Source organism: Branchiostoma lanceolatum, chromosome 1 (assembly GCF_035083965.1).
Source record: "Branchiostoma lanceolatum isolate klBraLanc5 chromosome 1, klBraLanc5.hap2, whole genome shotgun sequence".
Taxonomy (NCBI): Eukaryota; Metazoa; Chordata; class Leptocardii; order Amphioxiformes; family Branchiostomatidae; genus Branchiostoma; species Branchiostoma lanceolatum.
This window is the reverse complement of record NC_089722.1, coordinates 29,273,061-29,293,019: the sequence shown is the minus strand read 5'-3', so window position 1 is coordinate 29,293,019 and position 19,959 is coordinate 29,273,061. Positions and strand designations below refer to the sequence as shown.

Below are 19,959 nucleotides of genomic sequence, written 5' to 3'. Positions count from 1 at the left end.
TAGATGGGACCGGAATGGGGGTATTACTAGGCTAGATCGGACCGGGTACGTCAATCACTATGTATAGCCCCTGTCATACTTGTGCGTATATACAAGCCCGCATGAGTTGCGTATTAAAATATTTTTGGTTGAGGTTAAGTTTGCATCCGAAGAAATAATTTCTTTGGCTTGATAACTAGACTGCTCAATGGTGGGTCAAAGTAGAAAAGAACTTCCTCCCCGCAAAATTTACTGAAACCCCCAAAAAAGTTATTGCGGAGCTCATGCGCCCTTGAATATACGCACAAGTGTAACATGGCCCTATACATCGTCGACGCCTGGAATCAACTACGCGCTTACCTGCATTCGAACAAAATCAATCGTCTTTTATCTGTTTGACACAGCCGTCCACTACTCCCATCCAAAGCAATCTTCCTTTTCCAAAAGGCCTGGGGGCAAGAGCCGCCCGTGATAAGTACACAATGATGGAAAGGAGGACAGGAGTGAAACTGGAGCAACCTAGATTGGAGTCTTGTGACTGATTTGTGGTACAGTCGTTTGTTCAGTCAGTTTTCATATCCGCAAGAAAGTGAACGATTAACCTCTGGGAAAAGAATGCCAATTAAAACGCTGGAAATAGTCACATGATAAAGAAGAGCCAATCAAGGACTTGATGAATGAGAGTGAATGGGTGTCATCTTGGAAGGAGGTTGAGAGCTGTCGGAGTAGTACGAAGTGGCCATAGTTGAAGGTTTTTGCCATAATATTGTTGGAGAGAGACCACAAACAGTGTTCATTATGGCAGTTGAGAGAGACAACACAGTTCGGTAATATTTGATCGTAAGGATCTTTTTGGGAGCCGAACATTTGGGTCACATGTTGTAGTGCACGTGAAAATAAAGTACATTTGATATAAAATTTTGGTCAGCGCTAGAAGAGGATTAAGTCAGCTTTACTATCTTGTATCTTGTACAAATGAACCTACTAGTAATACCATGTCTAAACAGAAAGGTCTAACGTTATATGTTTGTACTTCGTTCAGGGTTTTTTTACTCAGTTTTGGACTTTCGGGTATTTGGGACTTGGTTCTTGGATGTTGTAAAGCTCCGAATGAGATCCAGTGAACCGGTATCCACCCCTAGACTTGACGTGTGTATTCAATTTGTGTCTTTCTTTGCACAAGGCCCCGGTTCCTCAGGCTTGATTCAGTATCTATAGAGCAAATATTTTTTTCGCCCTGTCGCTTCAGATTATTCCTGAAAAAAATCCGAGAACCAAGAAATTAAATTGGTGTAGCCTAAAGAACGTTTCTTTCACAATTTGAGTGCTTTGTTGTATCTTTTAAATGACAACTCTACATCTTGAATGATATTCCAATTATAAGATAGCGGGACACACAAATCCAATGTTGGTCCCTGTACGATCGGCGTCCGGAATACGCTCAGCATACGCACCTGATACGCAGCTATTCGCTGCAAGGATAACAGTATTGCGCATTTCATATGCAAATCATACGTGTCTCATATGCTGAATTCGTTACATATACGCTATATGTGCGCCGCGCATAACTCAAGAAATTTGATATTTTGAGCGTACAGCTGCGTATTGTCAAAATTTAATACGGAACTCACACGGAATTGCTTATACGCACAAGTGTGACAGGGGCTTAAGGAAAATCTGGACAGCGAGTATGTAACGTTATGTAACCAAACATTGCTCCTGGTGACGATGAAATCGCACGAATGGTAAACGCGGATAACATATACGCGTAGGTAGCCGTTCATCCCTATTACTTGGCGTTCCATGAAGAGGCATATTAATGGTGTAGTATTAACTAGCTAATCACTTGCCTCGAGGCCAATTTTGAAATTGGAACCACGAAACCATGTCTTACGTCTACATCAACAACGGACGCAAAAAGCAAAGCATAGAAACGGTATTTCATTAAACCTCATGGGGATATCACAGACTGCTACTTGCAATAGCAAAACTTTTAGACTTTGAAATAGGGACAGGAGCGAACAAAGCAATTCCCAATAATAAATGAGGACGAGACGACAAGATTGGAATAGGCGAGGGGGGGGGGGTTGTCTCTTTCCGGCATTGCTAGGATTACGGCAAGGACCAATCAAATCGTCGTATGATATCAGGCCTCATCAGTAGGTATGGGGTCTCAAGAGGTGCCCGTGGGGTCAGGGTCAGGAGGGATTCATGCAGGCGTCATTGTGGGCCATTGAAAATCTTACTCAATGCGTTGTAGTTCTGTATGTTGTATGTGTTGTAGCTGTGTATGTTGTATATGTTGTAGCTGTGTGTTGTATATGTTGTAGCTGTGTATGTTGTATATGTTGTAGCTGTGTATGTTGTATATGTTGTAGCTGTGTATGTTGTATATGTTTTATCTGTGTATGTTGTACATGTTGTATTAAGGTCCATACAACTACTATACATTAGGGTTTTCCTTGGCCCTTTTTCTTCGATCCAAGCCTTGGAGCAATGTGAATACCCGTAAAATTAAGGTCCATACAACTACTACATTGGGCTTTTCCTTGACCCTTTTTCTTCGATGTAAGCCTCGTAACAAGGAAAATACCCGTAATATTAAAGTCTTTACAACTACTACTAGGTTTTTCCTTGACCCTTTTTCTGCGCTAGACAGACAGGCGCCGAAATCTAAATCAAATAGTAATGGAATATTTCAAAAAGTAAACTGACTCTTTTGGAAACTGCAGTCTTGAACCCTTGACATAATGTCGTCATAGAAATCCATTTTGCTCCTACGAAACACACTTAAAAGATTTATAGATACAGTATCCGTGGTTCGAAAAAAAAACTATCTTTAAAACATGCCAGGTCAGACGTAAAAAGAATGGATTGCTGCAGGCATATTTACGCCCTTTTAGACCGCAATATTCCTGTTGTATGACGCAAAGCCTTTGGGGATTCACTAAGTACAACGTCGCTTTCGTAGCAAGCAATCAGGCCGCGGTTTCACGCCCATTCTGTTCAAGCCGTAATTTCGAGAGCTCTCCGTCGGTAGCGGTTCCAGTCCGACAGGGCTTCTACACTGATCACAATGTAGCGCGCCGCTAAAGATACTAGAACGCCCCCGCACCTTTCAAATAACTGATCTGCGGCAACCTTAGTGTAGAAAAGGATACGTTCAGTAAAGCAATCATGCAAAAGAAGTGAACCTGACAGTGCCTGTCGACCATTGGTCCAAGTAGCCGTGACCTCCCCGGTGATACCGTGATCTGATTGGTTCTCTTCGTAACCTATTTAATGACAAAATGAGGATAGAGGGTATAGTAGCTATCTCACTGGACCCGCAGCACGTTGGCCGCGTTGCTGCGCCCTAAACTGGATTTGTGTTACCCTTGCCTTTATAATGGGAATATCATGCAAAACGTACAAGTTTGACTAAACAGCCAACGAAACACACAAAGAGATTCGTTTCTTTAAGCGATGAAATTGGTTGAGAGCTCTGTTAAATCGCTCGGTCACAGCGAGGTCGCCAACGTGCCGCGGGTCCAGTGAGATCTAGATAGAGGCTTTATTAGGGGTGAAACAATTGACACTTCTGGCAGGGATAGACAACCTCACAGCGTCCTCCAAATCCGCTAGATTCAGGAACGTTCCATGTGGCGCCAGCTCATCACGCTAGAACTAACGTGTTGTCCTAAGATAAACAAGAGAAACTGAAATGTCAGGAGCCGAGGATGAGGTAGATTGTCATTAATAACGCTTGTTAGTACTCCGACATTGCACACCAGCGGACCGAATTCCGAGGTTTCACACATCGTTTAACACTGATGAGGTCCACTACAACCAGGAGGTATACCCGGCAATGGTCTACAGGGTATTCGGTATATGTGAAGGCCGAGGCTGTTGACAGGATGTTCCTATTGACAGGATGTTCCTATCGACAGGATGTTCCTATTGACAGGATGTTCTTATCGACAGGATGTTCCTATTGACAGGATGTTCTTATCGACAGGATGTTCCTATTGACAGGATGTTCCTATTGACAGGATGTTCCTGTCATAAGATTTTTGCAATATTGACAGGATGATAATGACAATGGCACAGTTGTCAGGATGTTCCTATCCAGAGAAAAGACAGCACTGTTGATAAGGTGTGCCTGCCAATAAGCCTTTTGCGTCACTATTGACAGGAGCATAATAAGACATTGTTGGCACTATTGACAGGGTTTTCGCCGTGAATAACACGTCGTGCACCTGTCAACTCTAATCTCATTACCCTGAAGATAATTCTGTAAAATGGTTTAAGATTAAGACTTACTTACATTCCTGAGCAAGAATGATTCACTAGAGTGATTTAGATAATTGATAGAGCGAACGACCTTTCCTCTATCGACTGGACCAATCCTTTGAATCGTTTTACCGATTCAAGCTATTTCTGTCCGCCCATACCAGTAAGCCTTTTTATTGCACTATTGATAGAAACATCCTGTCAATAGCTGTAGCTATATCAGATATTATATCTTCATTTTTGGCTATGGTAAACCACGTCACTCGCAAGCTGAAACCAACAACGGTTTTGGAAGTCATCAATTCCATGGTATTTCGTTCAATTTTCCTAACCATTAAATAAGTCATTGGAATGCCTAAATCAGAAACCAAAGTGCTGATATTGAGATATGGTATATCGTATGACCATTTACATTAAGAAAAGCGGCTGCTTTACAGATTGCCTGAACGGTGAACCCCACTGAAAATCAATATAAGAATTGATATAGGGGAAAATATCAGCAACGGCTTCTGAGTACGTTTTGATATCATCTTCATATCGATATTCACATCATTTGGTCTTAAAAAATGAAGGCGCAAAGCTCTTCCCACCATAAGTATAGCATCGAACACCACATATATACAGAGTCGTCTTTTAGGCCCCTCCCATTCTCTATCGCCTTTCCCTATTGGCTAAAAGATTCGTCCAATCAAAGAGAAGTTATCATGTGCTCAAAAGGGAGAAATGTTTAAGGTAGGTACGACAAGGCTGAGCGGCCAGTTCTATGGAGGTGCTCGTTGTGTGCAGTGTCCTACTGTTTTCCTGTCTCGATGTTTTCCAGCTAGGTGAGTGTTTTTCTATTGCGCTGTCGCACACATGTCTAATGTGCTGATAAATCTGTGTTCATAATATTATCATATTCCTCATTGTATATCTCGCTGATGTTTCGTACAAAATCGGTTGGATAGATGAGTTTTTTTCTGCCAACGTTGTCTAGTTCCAAGTTAAAATGTTACGATCCTGCTGGCGTTATATCTCTTAACCCGTAGACGTTCTTTGAATTTTCAGTCAGTAGCATGCCTAACAGAACCAATACATAAACTAATGTCTCTCCCAACATCCGTGCCAGTGAGCTATTCTTCCCAGCTTTGCCGGTAGATAGCTACTAAAGCAAGGCAATTTTACACCCGCAGGGTTCGGGGAAAAGAAAGATAACATCCGAGGCGAAGTGCCATGTGTTCTGGAGAGATGAGGCCCTTGTGAGAGACAGCTGTTAACGACAGCTGGCTCTAGAGTACTCGGGGAAGTAGTTCGGCCGGACGTAGGACGATCGAACAGCGCCCGTACGTCATCACGGGCCTCACGTGGATCTACTCCCCATAGATACACCGAGCACGCCGCAGCCCTGAAGTCTCCATGATCACGTTTCATCTCAACCCTGGTGACGTGACAGCGCTTTGCCGCTTTCCTAAACCCTCCCTAGAGCATATTGGTTCCCACGGACAGGACTGGCCATGCATGATAACACAGCGTTAGGAATATCTAGACTGCGGAGGTGGTAGATTTAGATTACTTGAGCAGACTGAGTCAATATATGTCAGAGGTTTAAGTGTAGACAATTAGTCCAGAGGCTCTTCTTTTCCCATTCTGCAGATGTTGAGATACAGCTCAGTGCTCAGGCCGGACTGTATTTCCCGCACATCCGGCTCCTGACGACGTGGCCGGTAAAAAGGCTCGCTGCAAAGGTGCGAGGCGTTGATAACAGGCAGGAGTCGAGTTAGCCGATGTTGGTGAAGTGAACGCCATCGTTACCTTTGAGGTATAATTTCCGTCATATCTCCCGCTGTGACTGAAACTCTAAGATTGATTAGCGTTTTTTTTTCTTCTTCTGAGCGGCTTTGTGAGCTTGAATCTGTTAAGCCACGGTCAGTTCTGTTCAGGTCTAAAGAATAGAAGTTAGAACGGCGTCAAAGTAAGTTACCTAAATTTTGCACACGGACTTAGCTTCCCCGCAGTCTGTAAGGGACAAGAAATTCATTTTGCATTGCCATTCTAACAACACTGTTCAGCATATCAACATCTGGCAAACTCCTAGCTTCTGAAACCCGTAAACCATCGAGTATACGTGCTTCAAATTTTTAGAACTGTTTTGAAAAAAGAAAGAGAAAACACGTCGAGTGGCCGCTTGCGAAGATGAACGGGACCTCCCCTGCGAATGAGAGCGCCATGGAGCAGTGGTTCACCTTCCCGGAGCACAAGCTGTCTCCGGAGGCCATCGCCATCTTCTCCGTCTTGTACACCCTAGTGTTCCTCGGCTCCGTGGTCGGCAACCTCCTGGTGGTGGTGGTCATCGGCCGGACCCGCAGGATGTGGGGGGTCACCAACTTCTTCATCTTCAACTTGGCGGTCAGCGATCTTCTCATCGCAGTCTTCTGTATGCCCTTCACGCTGGTCAACCACATCTTCATCGGTAGGGCGTACTTATTATCTGTTGTGAGTGTAGTAGTGTGGTGTAATAGAGTGGGGTTAGAATTGGTTGTTTTGCTTCTCCGTCTTTCTTCATGTAATGGTACTCTTTGCACCATGTCAGAACTTCGTTCGTTACTGTAAATGTAGAAATGTTCGCGGTGGTTTTATGTTCGCGGTTTTCGCGGCGACCGTTTCACCACAAACTTAAAACCACCGCGAACATTTTTGTCCAAAATTGTAGCAGTATCTGACTGCCGCGAGCTTAAAGCCACCGCGAACACACTGTTTTCGCCTTACCGCGAAATAAAAACCACGCGAACTTAAATGAATTCACAGTAGTTCATTCGTCCAGACCCTTGTAGTGCCCAGTGGCACATAAAACAGCAGCAGGTTTCCTTGCTGTTTCAGTAGCAGGGAATTTTAATGTCTCTTGTACATCTAGCTCCAGGTCTTATCTGTATAATGAGTCGCCTTGGCAACCACATCTTCATCGGTAAGGTGTACTTTTTTCTATAACATGCTGTTGTGAACAATAGTCACTATCATGAATGCTATGACAGAAACTCAATATAGCGATCCAGTTCAGTGACCAGTCAGTGGTTCACAACTGCCAAGTGTTCTTGATTTTTTAAGAGATAGCGTTGGGCAAGAGTCTTAAAGGATTGATCATGCCGGCCCCATATTCACTAATGTCTCGGACCACACTGTCCAACTTATTGTATCTGCGTTTTCATGACTCTTGTTAATCTAGCTCCATTTCTTATCTGTATGATGAGTCGCCTTTTTTGCTGGCACATTCGGTGTAGAATTAGTAGTCTGGCTGCCATCCTAGCTCCTATACGGTAGCCTATACGGGGATCCCGTAGCCCCGGTAACCATGCTAGTGCAATGAGTTAGAAAAAAGACCACAACATTCATATGCGATGTACTGTAAGATTGCTTGCCTGATTTTACTTCTAAGTCAAAGTTAGACATTCGAGTATCAGTCATCGAACACGTTTTGTACACGTTCCAAGTATTAATGTGTAAAGGAGCGTCTCGTCTGTAAGATGAGAACTTACGAGTCTTCTTGTATCATCGGATCTATCCCTGCGAATGTGAATTCCAAATGAGTAGATTTATTTCGAATTCAATCAATGGCGCAAAATCTTACTGCCCATCCCGTGAACTTGAAATACCATTGCATATTACAGCCATTAAGTTATTGTGTAGCGGACGGTGTAGCCGTAATGTACCCTTGACCAGCAGCCAATTTTCAGCTGAACAGCCAACTTACGATCATGGGGTATCCCGAACCTTTATTACTTTGCGCTGCTGGGTGTTGTGCGTCATGCACCAAGGCTGCAAGCAGAAAAAGGAATAGTAAGATCTTTCCTCATACGCAAAAGGCGGGGCACTATCCTTGATGTAGCTCCGTTAGCAATTTCTTGGTGTGGCTGTACGGTGCGATGCGTGGGTAGGTATGAGGCAACCAGGCGTTGGAACTCAACTTCCACTTAAGCTGGGTATCAACCTGCGCAGTAGACTATCATTAAAAGTTCTTCTGTACGTCTTTCTGCACGCTCTGGCGAACTATCTTCCTAATTTTCTGACCAAGCTTTGAGTGGCATGTACGTACGTAGTGTAGCCGCCTCTGCTAGTTCTAAACATCCAGGCAGAGTCAATCAAGAACTTTCTTCTTTGGGACGGAATTTCGTTCCGAAAACATATTGCGTAGCTTCATTCAAACGCCCCCTCTTCGTCAAAGTCTCACGCGTCAAGGAAAGGCTTGCCATCTAACGCAGGCCCTCCTACCGCTGTAAGCCTACAGACGTAATCCATACACAGAGGACAAAATGTATTCCATATATCTCCGTCCCATGCGACTCCCATCCATTCACTAAATATAAAAGCAAGGCGACATAACGGATCTCAAGAACAGCGGCAAGCGAGGCGCTGAAACGTCGACATATAGCTGTTGTCAATTTTCATATCCATGTTCCTAGATGTTACGACGCGTGTAAATACCCGAAGAAATGTGACAGGAAGTACTGATTCGCTCCCATCTACTTTGATTTTATGCGTTTGTGCGAAGATTTCACACCTCAATAAACGGATATAGCCGCCGGAATGTTGGCAGCGTCGTCATGGGGGTAACGACGACTTCATTACTGCCAGGGGCGCTCCATGGCGACATACGTCTTGTTGATAGTCAAACTGTGTCTCCAGGATCCGTCCTTGGTGCTGAACACTCAGCTGCAAAAGGGAGTGGATTTAAAGTTGTAATTTTTGGGGTACTTGTTATGACAATTATGGTCTTTTATGTGTTATTGCCATTCCTTGTTATGTTCTGAACACTCAGATGTAAAAGAGACTGGATTTAAAGTTGAGAGTTGTAATTCTTATGGTACTTATCATAAGACTTACGTTCTTTCTGTGTCATTGCTATTCCTGGTTATGTCTTGCATTGGTAACAAAAATGATTTCACTGCAACATAGTCATAACCATCAATTTACCCTCTTGTCCTTATTTTCATACACTGTTGTGTTGCAAGATATGTTCAAGGAACACTTTGGTACATGTTGGCATACACATAAAATCATATATATGAGACAGAATACACTTTACCAGGCTGTGTATTCATCTTGACACACGTGGGGCATGCCACATCGTGAAGCAGTCCCCACGCAGCTAACTACATAAGTATGTAAGTCCATAGACTTGAAACTTAATGTCTGTACGTTGAATAATTCTAAGATGATTAGGAATGCTCAGTGTGTCTCTCTACAACAATTCTTGGAAATGTTTTGTGTTCATCAAAGATCTCGCAGAGTTTTGCCGAACCGGACGGCCCTCCGGGGATATGTTCCATTTGGTTACGAATTCACAACATAACCTTTGAAGTAACATTCTCCCTGGCGGTACGTGTCTAATAATGTATCCGTACTTCAATGAGATCCGATAGCTTAAAGGCTTTATGTAATCTTTCCGTTTCGGGAGGTTTTTTTTCGTGATTTATGTACTAATGACTAATTACGAGTCGTGGTGATGAATATGAATGATTTTGTTTGAAATTGATGCAGCGCTAACGACATTGATATTATCAACAAAGTAATAACAATCTATCTATAGCCATTATTGACATTTCTGTATCAATCAATGCACCAACATGGTTCGTTAGGATTCGGTTCGACAGAGGATTCAGAACACGCCATGACTTGTTACATCAGCACATGCACAAGGGACAATTCAATGACAAGGGTAAAAACATTCTAATTACATAGCAGACTAAAATAGGAAGAAAAAAGGGGGAAAAGAAAGAAAGAACGAACGAACGAAAGAAAGAAAGATAGGGGGTAGACAGAACGGAATAAGAAAAACGAAGATGAGACGTGGCAATGTATTGCCAAACATTGTCTTTTTCATCTCAGTGTGGTGCGTGTGATATACGGGAAAGGAGGGATCATCTTTTTGCACAGTAGTTCATTAAAATCGCAATCGCACTGAAATCCCTCCTGGTCCCAGACAGCACGGTTTAAAAGACAGCTCTTCGCGAAGAGTTGGTTCCTGCAAACGTGCGGCAACAAAATCTACAAAAACCGCTAAAATATGATCCTTCCCTACCGTACCCATGGCAGCCGACTGTGCCTTATTATCCTCCATGGCCCCGGGCCCCGTCTGTAGTGATTGTACGGGATAATGACCATGAATTATGTCTCTTACCGTTGCCTAATGAGCCACCTACATCATGTACGATGCGCATTACAGACCCGAGCCACATGACCAGTAATGTGGATCATCCGGGAGTGAGCAGCAAAGATGTTGGTAATCAGTGGAGGCGCTGGAACCAATGACGATCCCCCGTCACAGACCATTGACACACATCCCACACCTGTATCATTTGACATTTGTCGTGCGTAAATGTGTGGAAAAATTGATTCATTGCTATATATTACATCCATGCGAAGTATGGTGACTGTACCATGATGGCAATTGTACAGATGTAACTGATTCTCCACGACTTTCTAACGAATCTGTAAGCTTAGTCGACGTCTTTTGTTTGATGCTGTCAGTCCGTGACACAATCACATGGTAAAACGTCTATTGGTTCAACTCCACTATATACCGTGATTGATCCCAAAAGCGTCCATTCAAAGCATCGTCCAGAAGTCAGCAGTTAATGACAGCTAGCTGCAGTGTAGATGTTTTGCCCTCCCTTTCACATTGTGATAAATTCAAATAAAACGATAAAACAATTTAAAAAGTCCTACAGAAGCAGGCCGTAGATGACCACTGTAGTTTTCATCAAGAGTTTGTTTCTTGTTGGGATTGTGTCTTGGAAATTGGCCTGTCGATTCAGCAACACTATATTGTGATTGATCCCACAGTTACAAGCATTCACTCAAGACATCATTCTGAAGTTAGCCGTAATGACAGCTATAGTTGATGTCAAAGGTTTGGTCGTTGCAAGGATTGTATCGGGTGTTTTTCAGCCATTGCATTCGTAGTGGCAGTCGGGTCTAAATCATGTATTTCAAGGGAAAGTTCTAAATGTTTAAACGTAACAACTTCGCCAAATTATTCACGATTAACTCGTTCATCATGTAATACATTGAACAATTACTCTTTATTGCGCAGCCGGCAGTGGAATAACTACTTCCAGTTTTCTCTGGAGACGGCGTTTGTCAAGGACAAAGCAGTTGTAATGGGACTATAACCCTAGCTGTCACGCGTTTGCCTGAGCAATGACGACTTTTACGCTGCTGGAAATGGGTCTTTTTGATGGGGAAAATCTACTTTGCAAGTTCCTAGTGCCACATGGGAGAAGATTAAGAACACAGTGAATGTACAGTACACTCAGAAGGAGCTGTTTTACGATGCGTTACGGTACTCGGACGTCAAACTGACGCACTGTGTGCTAAAATTGTCTTATGAGCAAACCGTATGGGTGAAGAATTGTGGCCTTATCTATCCGAGGAAATTCGGCAGCTGGAACAAGGGATGCACCGAGTAAACAATACCGACTTTACTGTTCTGTGCGCTTTAATATCCGCTTCTCATTTGTGTAATGATCTAAGCTGACGTCAAACTGCTGAGCAGGTATACTTAAAGCCTTAGAAATATGCCAAGCTGGATATTTCACCTGTGATCAGGAAAATTGGGACTTGGTGATGAAAGTAGTGATGAAAAGCGAACTGTAAGTTATCAACTTTACTAGTTGTTCTTTTTGCTTTGATTTTTTGCACTAATTATCCTAATGCCTTATCTCATTTTACTAATGGCACATCTCATTTCCGTTTAATTCCCTAATGCCACAACGATTTTTCTTAACGCAAGAAGCTGACGTCACACTACTTAGCAGATGAAGTTAGAGATCTTTCAATTAAGGGTGTTTTGATAAAATGCCAAGCTGAAGTCTTGTTATGGGGGACATTGGCAATTGGTGATGAAAGAAGGGATACATCAAGTCAGAGTTCCGTTCGCTTTGATTTTTTGAGCTCATTTTCTAATTGCACAAACTGGTTTAAAACTGCTGCGCAGGCGCACTAACGGCGCTTGACTTGGGCATTCCACATAGGCGATATTTGTACGCTCGCGCGTTACGGGAAGCTGACGGCACAGTGCTGTTACAGTGGGGATCAACCTCCACTATCTGACCAGTCTAACTGGTCCGGACCTTTTAGCCTAGTGGTTAGCTTGTTGGATTCCCAAGCCGTGTGGATCGGGATCGGCGCGGGTTCGAATCCCGGAAGCGGCGTACTCGACCCTTTAGGTTTTACAGTGGTTCCCACACCGACCCTGTGAGTAACGACAAAGAGTGCCACATAGGGATGTCGTACTCGGAGACTCGTGACGAGTCTAAAAAGAAAAGGGTGTAACAGTGGATCAACCTCCACTATCTGACCAGTCTAACTGGTCCGGACCTTTTAGCCTAGTGGTTAGCGTGTTGGATTCCCAAGGCCGTGTGGATCGGGATCGGCGCGAGTTCGGGACCCGGGAGCGGCGTAGTCGCCCCTTTGGGTTTTTCAGTGCTATGCTACTACTAAAAGTTATTCTGATGACGTTGTAACTATATGAAAAACTGAAGACCTGTCGTCCTCTTGCAAGATCAGTAATAGTTGATGAAAGCGCCCTTATGGCACCAGTCTTATGCTACATTCACATTTCCAAAACCGAGGCTCGGCAGGGCTGTTTGCATAAGTAATATCCCTCTCCACTGAGTGTGCTGGCAGAGACACTTCAGTGAGTGTAGCAAACAGAATGTTGTACAAAAAAAGTACATTGCGGTACAGCCACAATATCGATAACTTCTAGATGCTATCTACGGCCCCACTTGCATTAAACAACTACTATAATAGGAGTTTGGAGACCTCATACCTGCGTGAAATAGCTGATTCTGTGTCCAGTCGCTATAGACGTTATAGACCTTAGCATACTAGTATCATGTCCGACACATTTTTACGAGTAAAACCTTGGCCTTCCACCCACGTAGCAAGGAAGCCCTCTCGCTCCGCGTGATTGGTTGGTATTGCCGTCTATAGGGACCCTTGTGCGAATGGTATAAGTTTGGCATTTACGCATCCGAGTGGGCAGTAGGCATTTCCATCAACGTTTAGGCAGTGGAACTATCCGGCCAAGCGCAGCATAGAAAACGACAATGAAGACAGAGTTTTATATAAAAAAATGCAACCATAAGGGTCGACGATTCATACGATGCGTTCTGCCACACACTGTTGTTAAACGTCTTTACTGCTTCCTGAGCGCGCTGTAGACTGAGGTTCTAAGGTCCGGGTTGGATGCATTCGGTGCCAAACAATGATCGGATACATTCATGGAAAACGTCCAAGTCTACTTTAGGACACTAAAGAGGTAAATCGACCGGCCGCAAAAATATTGCCTCAAAGAAGGGAACATAAAGCGTAGAAGCTCGCCCATCAAGAATTTTAAGTAGAGATACACCTTCGGCAAGGTGATAATGCTTTATACTTTTCTGTATGCTGTAAGAGTGTGCACAGTTCTTCTCGTAAATGTAAGCCTTAAAACGTACCGTCCAGCTTAGTCCGCGGGTCAATTTTGGAATGGTGACTTAGCGTCTAAACCTAGGAATGCACTTCTCGTCCTGTCATATAATGTTGGCTCGTGATGCTTGTAGTCCCCTGAACTCAAGGGTGACGTATTTTTGTAGACATTAGATACGTTGATGAAGGTTAGACATCCAGGTAATAAGATACGCCAAAACAGTTACTCAAGCAACTGGATAAAATTTTGAAACAGTCAGACGTTTCAGACAGCATCCGCTATCTTTTCGTCAGTTACTACTGAAAGATAGCGGATGCTCTCTGAAACGTCTGACTATTTCAAAATTTCGAACGTGTGACGTGTTCTAAAGTTTGTTCGTAATATTTAGGCATTACCATAACAAGTTCTTAGATAATTTTTGCTGATTTCACTTGAAGCAGAGGTAGTGAAAACCTTTCAACTCAAATCAATTATCCAACGTTTTGCCTCCCAACAAAGTCACTCAAACGTGTTAATTGTATCTGACCTCGTGGCTTCTCGGTGATTCAAGTTTGCTTGAGTAACTGCTTTTGGCGTGACTGCAATTAGATGTTGCACTCAATGCCATGAGAACATGACTCAATAGTTATTTTGCTGACACGCGTTGTTGCCAATTAGGCATACAGGGCTGCTACATAATAGAAAATGTCGCATAAATGTCGAACCTGTCCTCTGACTAGCAACACGGCGAGGGTCAAATTAAGTTCAAAATTATGATAGACAATCTTCATAAAATCAAGCAAAATGGTGATTAAACATAACGAGAGAGAGAGAGCGGGTTATGCTCAGGGTAATCATTTTGTACTGACTCCGATAACTTTTCCCCAATTAAACAGAATTTATGTCGTGACCAGTGAGTTTAATAACGATGTCTCCCGAGTGGTGCACCAATTACCATTACTATTGATTAGTATAAAATTGACCAATTATATGTAATCTTGCGTTATGTAACCTTGCGCTCTCTAATCACTAATCATTAAAAGTTTCTGGCTGCTCCCAGTGAGCTTTAAAGGAAACTTTTCACTTTCAAGTTTCAGAACAAAACAAGTTACGAGTTTTGTTACATGTATTCAAATTTTAACGAACATTAATCGGATTAGTTACTGAAGCTAACAAGATTGTTTGAATTTCTGTCAGTTACCCCTGTTACGCCATCGAACGTGTGACGTGTTCTAAAGTTTGTTCGTAATATTTAGGCATTACCATAACAAGTTCTTAGATATAATTTCTTTGTTGATTTCACTTGAAGCAGAGGTAGTGAAAAACTTTCAACTCAAACCAATTAGCCAACGTTTTGCCTCCCAACAAAGTCACTCAAACGTGTTAATTGCATCTGACCTCGTGGCGTCTCGGTGATTCAAGTTTCGCGAGCGTCAGCAAGAGAGGGAGAGAGGTTTAATGCAGTTAGATTGTAATTGTTGAACTTGGTGGCAAATGTTCGCCCGTGCTGCGAACCATGAACACTCTGCGATGATGCATGAGGACAAGGTCTCTCAAAGGCTTCAATTAAGAACACCGAAAGACTCAATTAAGCAGTCACAGTGAAGTGTAAAAAGTATCATGTCAGAAAGTTTCGGGCATTGCTTGAGAGGACTTGAAAAACACATCTTTTATTCATGAACATCGGTTAATAAGGAGCTCTTCGGCCGATTTTCAGAAGCAAGCAGCCAAACAAGGCCCTTATAGAGAATTCAATCGACTGTATCCATTAGACAGCTTGAGTGGATACAAGAGCTGGTAAGATCGATTCTTTTTAGCTTGGCATTCTCCACAGTCATACAAGGCCAAGTCCAGTTGTTTTTACAGTTTAAGTACATTGTAGGGAACGCAGTATCATAAGCCGGTTGTATCCACCTCTACTGCCTTAGTAACTTTTAGTTGTTTATTTATTTATTTATTAATCTATTTATTGGTTCAGCATGTACATGCCAGGGTTGCCCAACTAGCCTGAGGCTATTACTAAGGGCGAACCCATGTGTGGTCATAGGACTGTGGATTTTGAACCACTAACACCGGGAAGGACCTCTACTCTATTCGATAAGTATGATGGATTCTCTCAACGTGCACGAGGTGTGGCTCTCCTCAAACACGGGACCTCCATTTAACGTCATATCCGAGGAACTTTTCGGACTTTTCGTTGTTTCTACTTTATCACCTACCGCTAACTGAAGGGTCGTCAGGTTAATGTCAGCTCGAGGATTGCGCTTCTCTCAGACCGATCTTTAGGGCCAAACCGACAAGTCCAGAATATACAAACGCCTCGTCCGACTTCAGCTCTGCAAAGCTGCACGTGTCAGCTGTCTTTACGCCTTGACGTTTCAATAACTTTTCAACAAGAGAAAGAAGAACAGACTAAATTGCAGTTATCAGCTTGTTCAGTCGAGCCGCCAGGGGGTGGGAGAATAAGTGGGATTCAATCAGGCCGATTCAATTTTCCGCTCACCAAGCAAGACCTTATCATCACGCATGGCTGTTTTGGCACCACTCTCAGGTCCCTGGTTGCCACGTCCTAATTGAAGGACAGTCGACGGGAAAATCAGAGCACAAACAAGATTTACAGCCAACAAAGACAAACTTGCGATGACTGAAGCATGTAAAAGACGAACATTCCATAACGCTGATTGCAATTTTACCGACTTGGCAATAAGATAAAGATGCTGCCGGTTACTTCCGCTGTAGCCGCGTGGTGCGGTTTATATTGTGTTAGAGGACTGGCATTGAGAAAAGCCCAGCTTGAAGAACATAGGCTTCAGTTGGGCCTTCCAATCAGAATGCTGGTGAAATAAAAAAAGTTTGCGTCCAGTTCTCTTCAGCTAAGTTAGAACAGGTCTGATTGTGAGCAAAGACCACAAATAACATATTTATGTTTCATGTCAACAGCTCACTAAAAATTTCATTTTATTTTGATTACAGGTAAAGCATATAGGAGGAGATTGGCTGCTTGGCACGACTGTTCCTAGCATATACAAAAACAGTACAATATAATCGCATGATAGTGCTATAAGAAAACACTCAACAATTGGTTTACTTCTCGGCCAGAAAGTAATGCTACGGTCCCGTTTCCAATCCGGGGCCCGGTCGGGCACCTTGTGGGAACGAGAAATATGATATAAAAGACAACAAGAATACAAAAAAAGTAAAAAAATTACTCCTAACCATATATTGTGTATTTTCTTGATATGCATTTTTTATGTTTCGTTTTCGTGATTGGAAATGGGGCCCGGATTGGAAATGGGACCGAAGCATTAGCAAAGTATCAGTACAGCAAGTCGTCCAGAAAGCCATCCTAGTACTTCCCCTCCTTCACCTTCTAACTTAGAATCGGTTTTTAGTGTTGAAACGATTTTTACTGCACCGAAGGGTTCTTAAGATGTCTGCTGAGTGCTGTTGTCCTCCTCGAGGCAAGGTTTTAGCAGACTTCCTGCACTCAGCTAGCTTTCAGCGTGTGCCTACAAGAAACGTGCTTTACAATGAAGGGCATTCCAGGCACATTGCAGCAGAGTCCAAACTTGGAAGCCCTCCAGCTTGTAGAACTTATGGTACGAAGTTTTCAGAGTCTGAGTTACTGTTGGTAGTCTGGAATGAATCAATCAAAGCTCTTTCGTAGCTCCCATTGTATGGTTGATCGAGCATCTAACTTACCATGTAAAAACAAATATTAAACGCTGGAATCAACTGAGTACGATTTTACGCTTGCAGTGGATTTACCAAAAATGATGTCCTAAAGCTACCATTCATCAACACTATCCCAGAATGTAGCTTCGACATCACGACATAAGATAACAAGTATGTCCTTAAATCAAACTTTCAAAGGAGGGATAGAACTAGCTTACAATGATCGATAGCCCAGATTACTTCTTGTATCCTTATTTTTCCTGTGGGTTTCTGGTGAACCAGATTGGTATCGTCCGGAGTACGATCAGTTGATAGTTTGAGGGCAACGCTTCCATCTTTGTCGGAGGGATATAATTATGAAGTACAGAGGTCAGTTTTGAGTTGGTGCTGTGGGGTGAATGGGCCAGGTGGACATCCCAAAGCCCGGAAGTTTGAATGATTGATAGTTCCCCATGGCTGATGGTCGCTTGGTGACCTGTCAATCAGAAGAAGTGCGTCACAGTTTTTATCACCGAAGCGATCGATCGGTGTCTTTTTATCTTAAAGCAAATACGAGTCCGTCGGACACAATTCTCCGTGAAGTAATTATGGTGTTTGAGCTGTGGCTATGGTTCTTGACATGGCAAATTTCAGACAAATCTATCAAAGGGATCTTGATTCATATGTGCGAAGACAAAAACAAGTTGTCAAAGTATGAAAATCTCATCTTAGCAAAGAAGGCAGCTTTTGTTCATGTTGCATCATCTCGCGCATACTAGCAGACGTCGAGAGACGGCATGCCAAGCTACATAGTCGCTACCAGACTAACTACGCCTGCTATAGGGAGAATTGAATATTTGCTAGGGTTTCGTTTTCAGGTTCCGCGGAAGAAATTTGATCTTCACCGTAGACTGACTCTACTGGCTAATCATTCCTTTTTCTACCGACGTCTACGATCCATACGACCGTACGTAGGAGGGCCTGGTGGAGGCTACAATCTACATGCGAATGTAGCAAAGGGATCGAGAATTATAGCTGCAAACGTACGGACAGGAGTGACTACAATACTCCTTCAGGAGGTGAACCTCCTTCCCGGAGTCACAATCATGTTAAATACGTACTGAATGCAGTCAAAAATTTTAGATGTGCAACGAACCAAACAACAGCAGCAGTATAGCTGAATCAGATCACGACGGGCCATGCAATCTTGAAAAAAAGGCCAACGTACACATGCACAACTTACGTCTTATACAGCCATTATCATCACCTTCGCCTAAAAGGTTATGTTTGCGGGTATGTGGGTCTGTGAATAGCATAGACTGAGATTGTTGCGGATGAATCTTAATGGTATTTAGTATGTTGGCAGATGATGGACCATGGACCCAGGAGGGGTTACTGCAACAGGGTTTGGGGGGGGGGGTGTATATCATGTTCTAGCCATGCTATGGTCATACTTTGTCAAAGGTTAGCTCTTAGGCTCGTGAAAAAGTGCTTGGCGAATTTTTATGAATGATCATATGCTAATTGTGCAAATAAGGGCGCCTTTTGCATAGAAATGTTGCAATGAAAACATGCTACAACAATATTCTTTGCTAAGATATGGCTTTCAATACTTAAGACTAAAAACTTATGTTATTTGGGTAGAGAAGATCATTAATGTTAGCTTATGAAATTTATACAAACGAAGACTTTGAGTTAGATACCTTTAGAATACGTCCGTAGTGAAGGTTATTCGAAGACTAACGGCGATTCCTGAGCATGAAATCGAGTTTAAGTGGACGCACAGGCGGATACGATGTTCCCAATAAGCCGTTCAAGATTCCCCATAAGTATCATGAAGACCTGAAACAATCTCGTATAGCGGCTTGGTAATTTCCAGGGAAAATTGCTTCATTCAGGTGGCAGGATTAGGTATTACGGACCACAATCAATGCTTTATACTGCCTGATTCTAACATCAGACATCTCTAGGAGAAGCTGACCACTGTCGTTCTATTTGGAGAAGAGGCTCATATTTTACGGGGTGCGTCGTGCATGTGAGATTCAGTGCTTCTCAGTATAAAGTATAGTGGATTCATTCCTCAAGCTAATCGACATCTTCCAAACCACAGTCATCCCTCAGTAAGACATCTGGAGCTGCATAGTTACCGTTTAGAAATTTTATTCAGTCTGTCAGGATCTGTTTCGCCGTGTAGGCTTCTTTAAGTGTACTGACTAAAGGTTCAGTGCTTCTCGTAACGTTCAATCAGGATTCAAAATAATGAAAGAATTTCGCTACAGAAACATGCAAACGTGTTTTTTATTGCTTGTTTATTGGAGTTTATGGATCCAGCTATATATCAAATGATTTGTAGTTACATACTTTAAGGTAAGCCGATGCTAGTGGGTATCTTTTGAATTGCTGGGGTATCTCCAAGAGTCACAAATGTAACTATTGTGGCGATCATTCTTCGCTTGTCTCGGAGTCTGATTACTGATTGTTGTGCATGTCGTGTTTCTTTATAACAAAGTGCTTTTTACACAGCCATGCGTCATCTTCCTCAGGGCAATACTGACTCTTTCCATTCAGCACTGCAGCTAGGTGTCACTGCTTACAGATGCGGTCCTAAACGTTTAGTATTTACATAT

General features: G+C 42.9%; 1 protein-coding gene across 1 annotated transcript in view; it reads left to right on the top strand.

Moving 5' to 3' along the window:
• Positions 1-5,427: 5,427 nt before the first annotated feature.
• LOC136447428 (neuropeptide FF receptor 1-like) overlaps positions 5,428-19,959 on the top strand; it is a 43,407-nt gene continuing 28,875 nt past the window's right edge. The window contains exon 1 of the mRNA XM_066446345.1: positions 5,428-6,700. Coding sequence (XP_066302442.1) covers positions 6,424-6,700 — 277 coding nt within the window. The 5' untranslated portion in view covers positions 5,428-6,423. The remainder of the gene's footprint in view (positions 6,701-19,959) is intronic.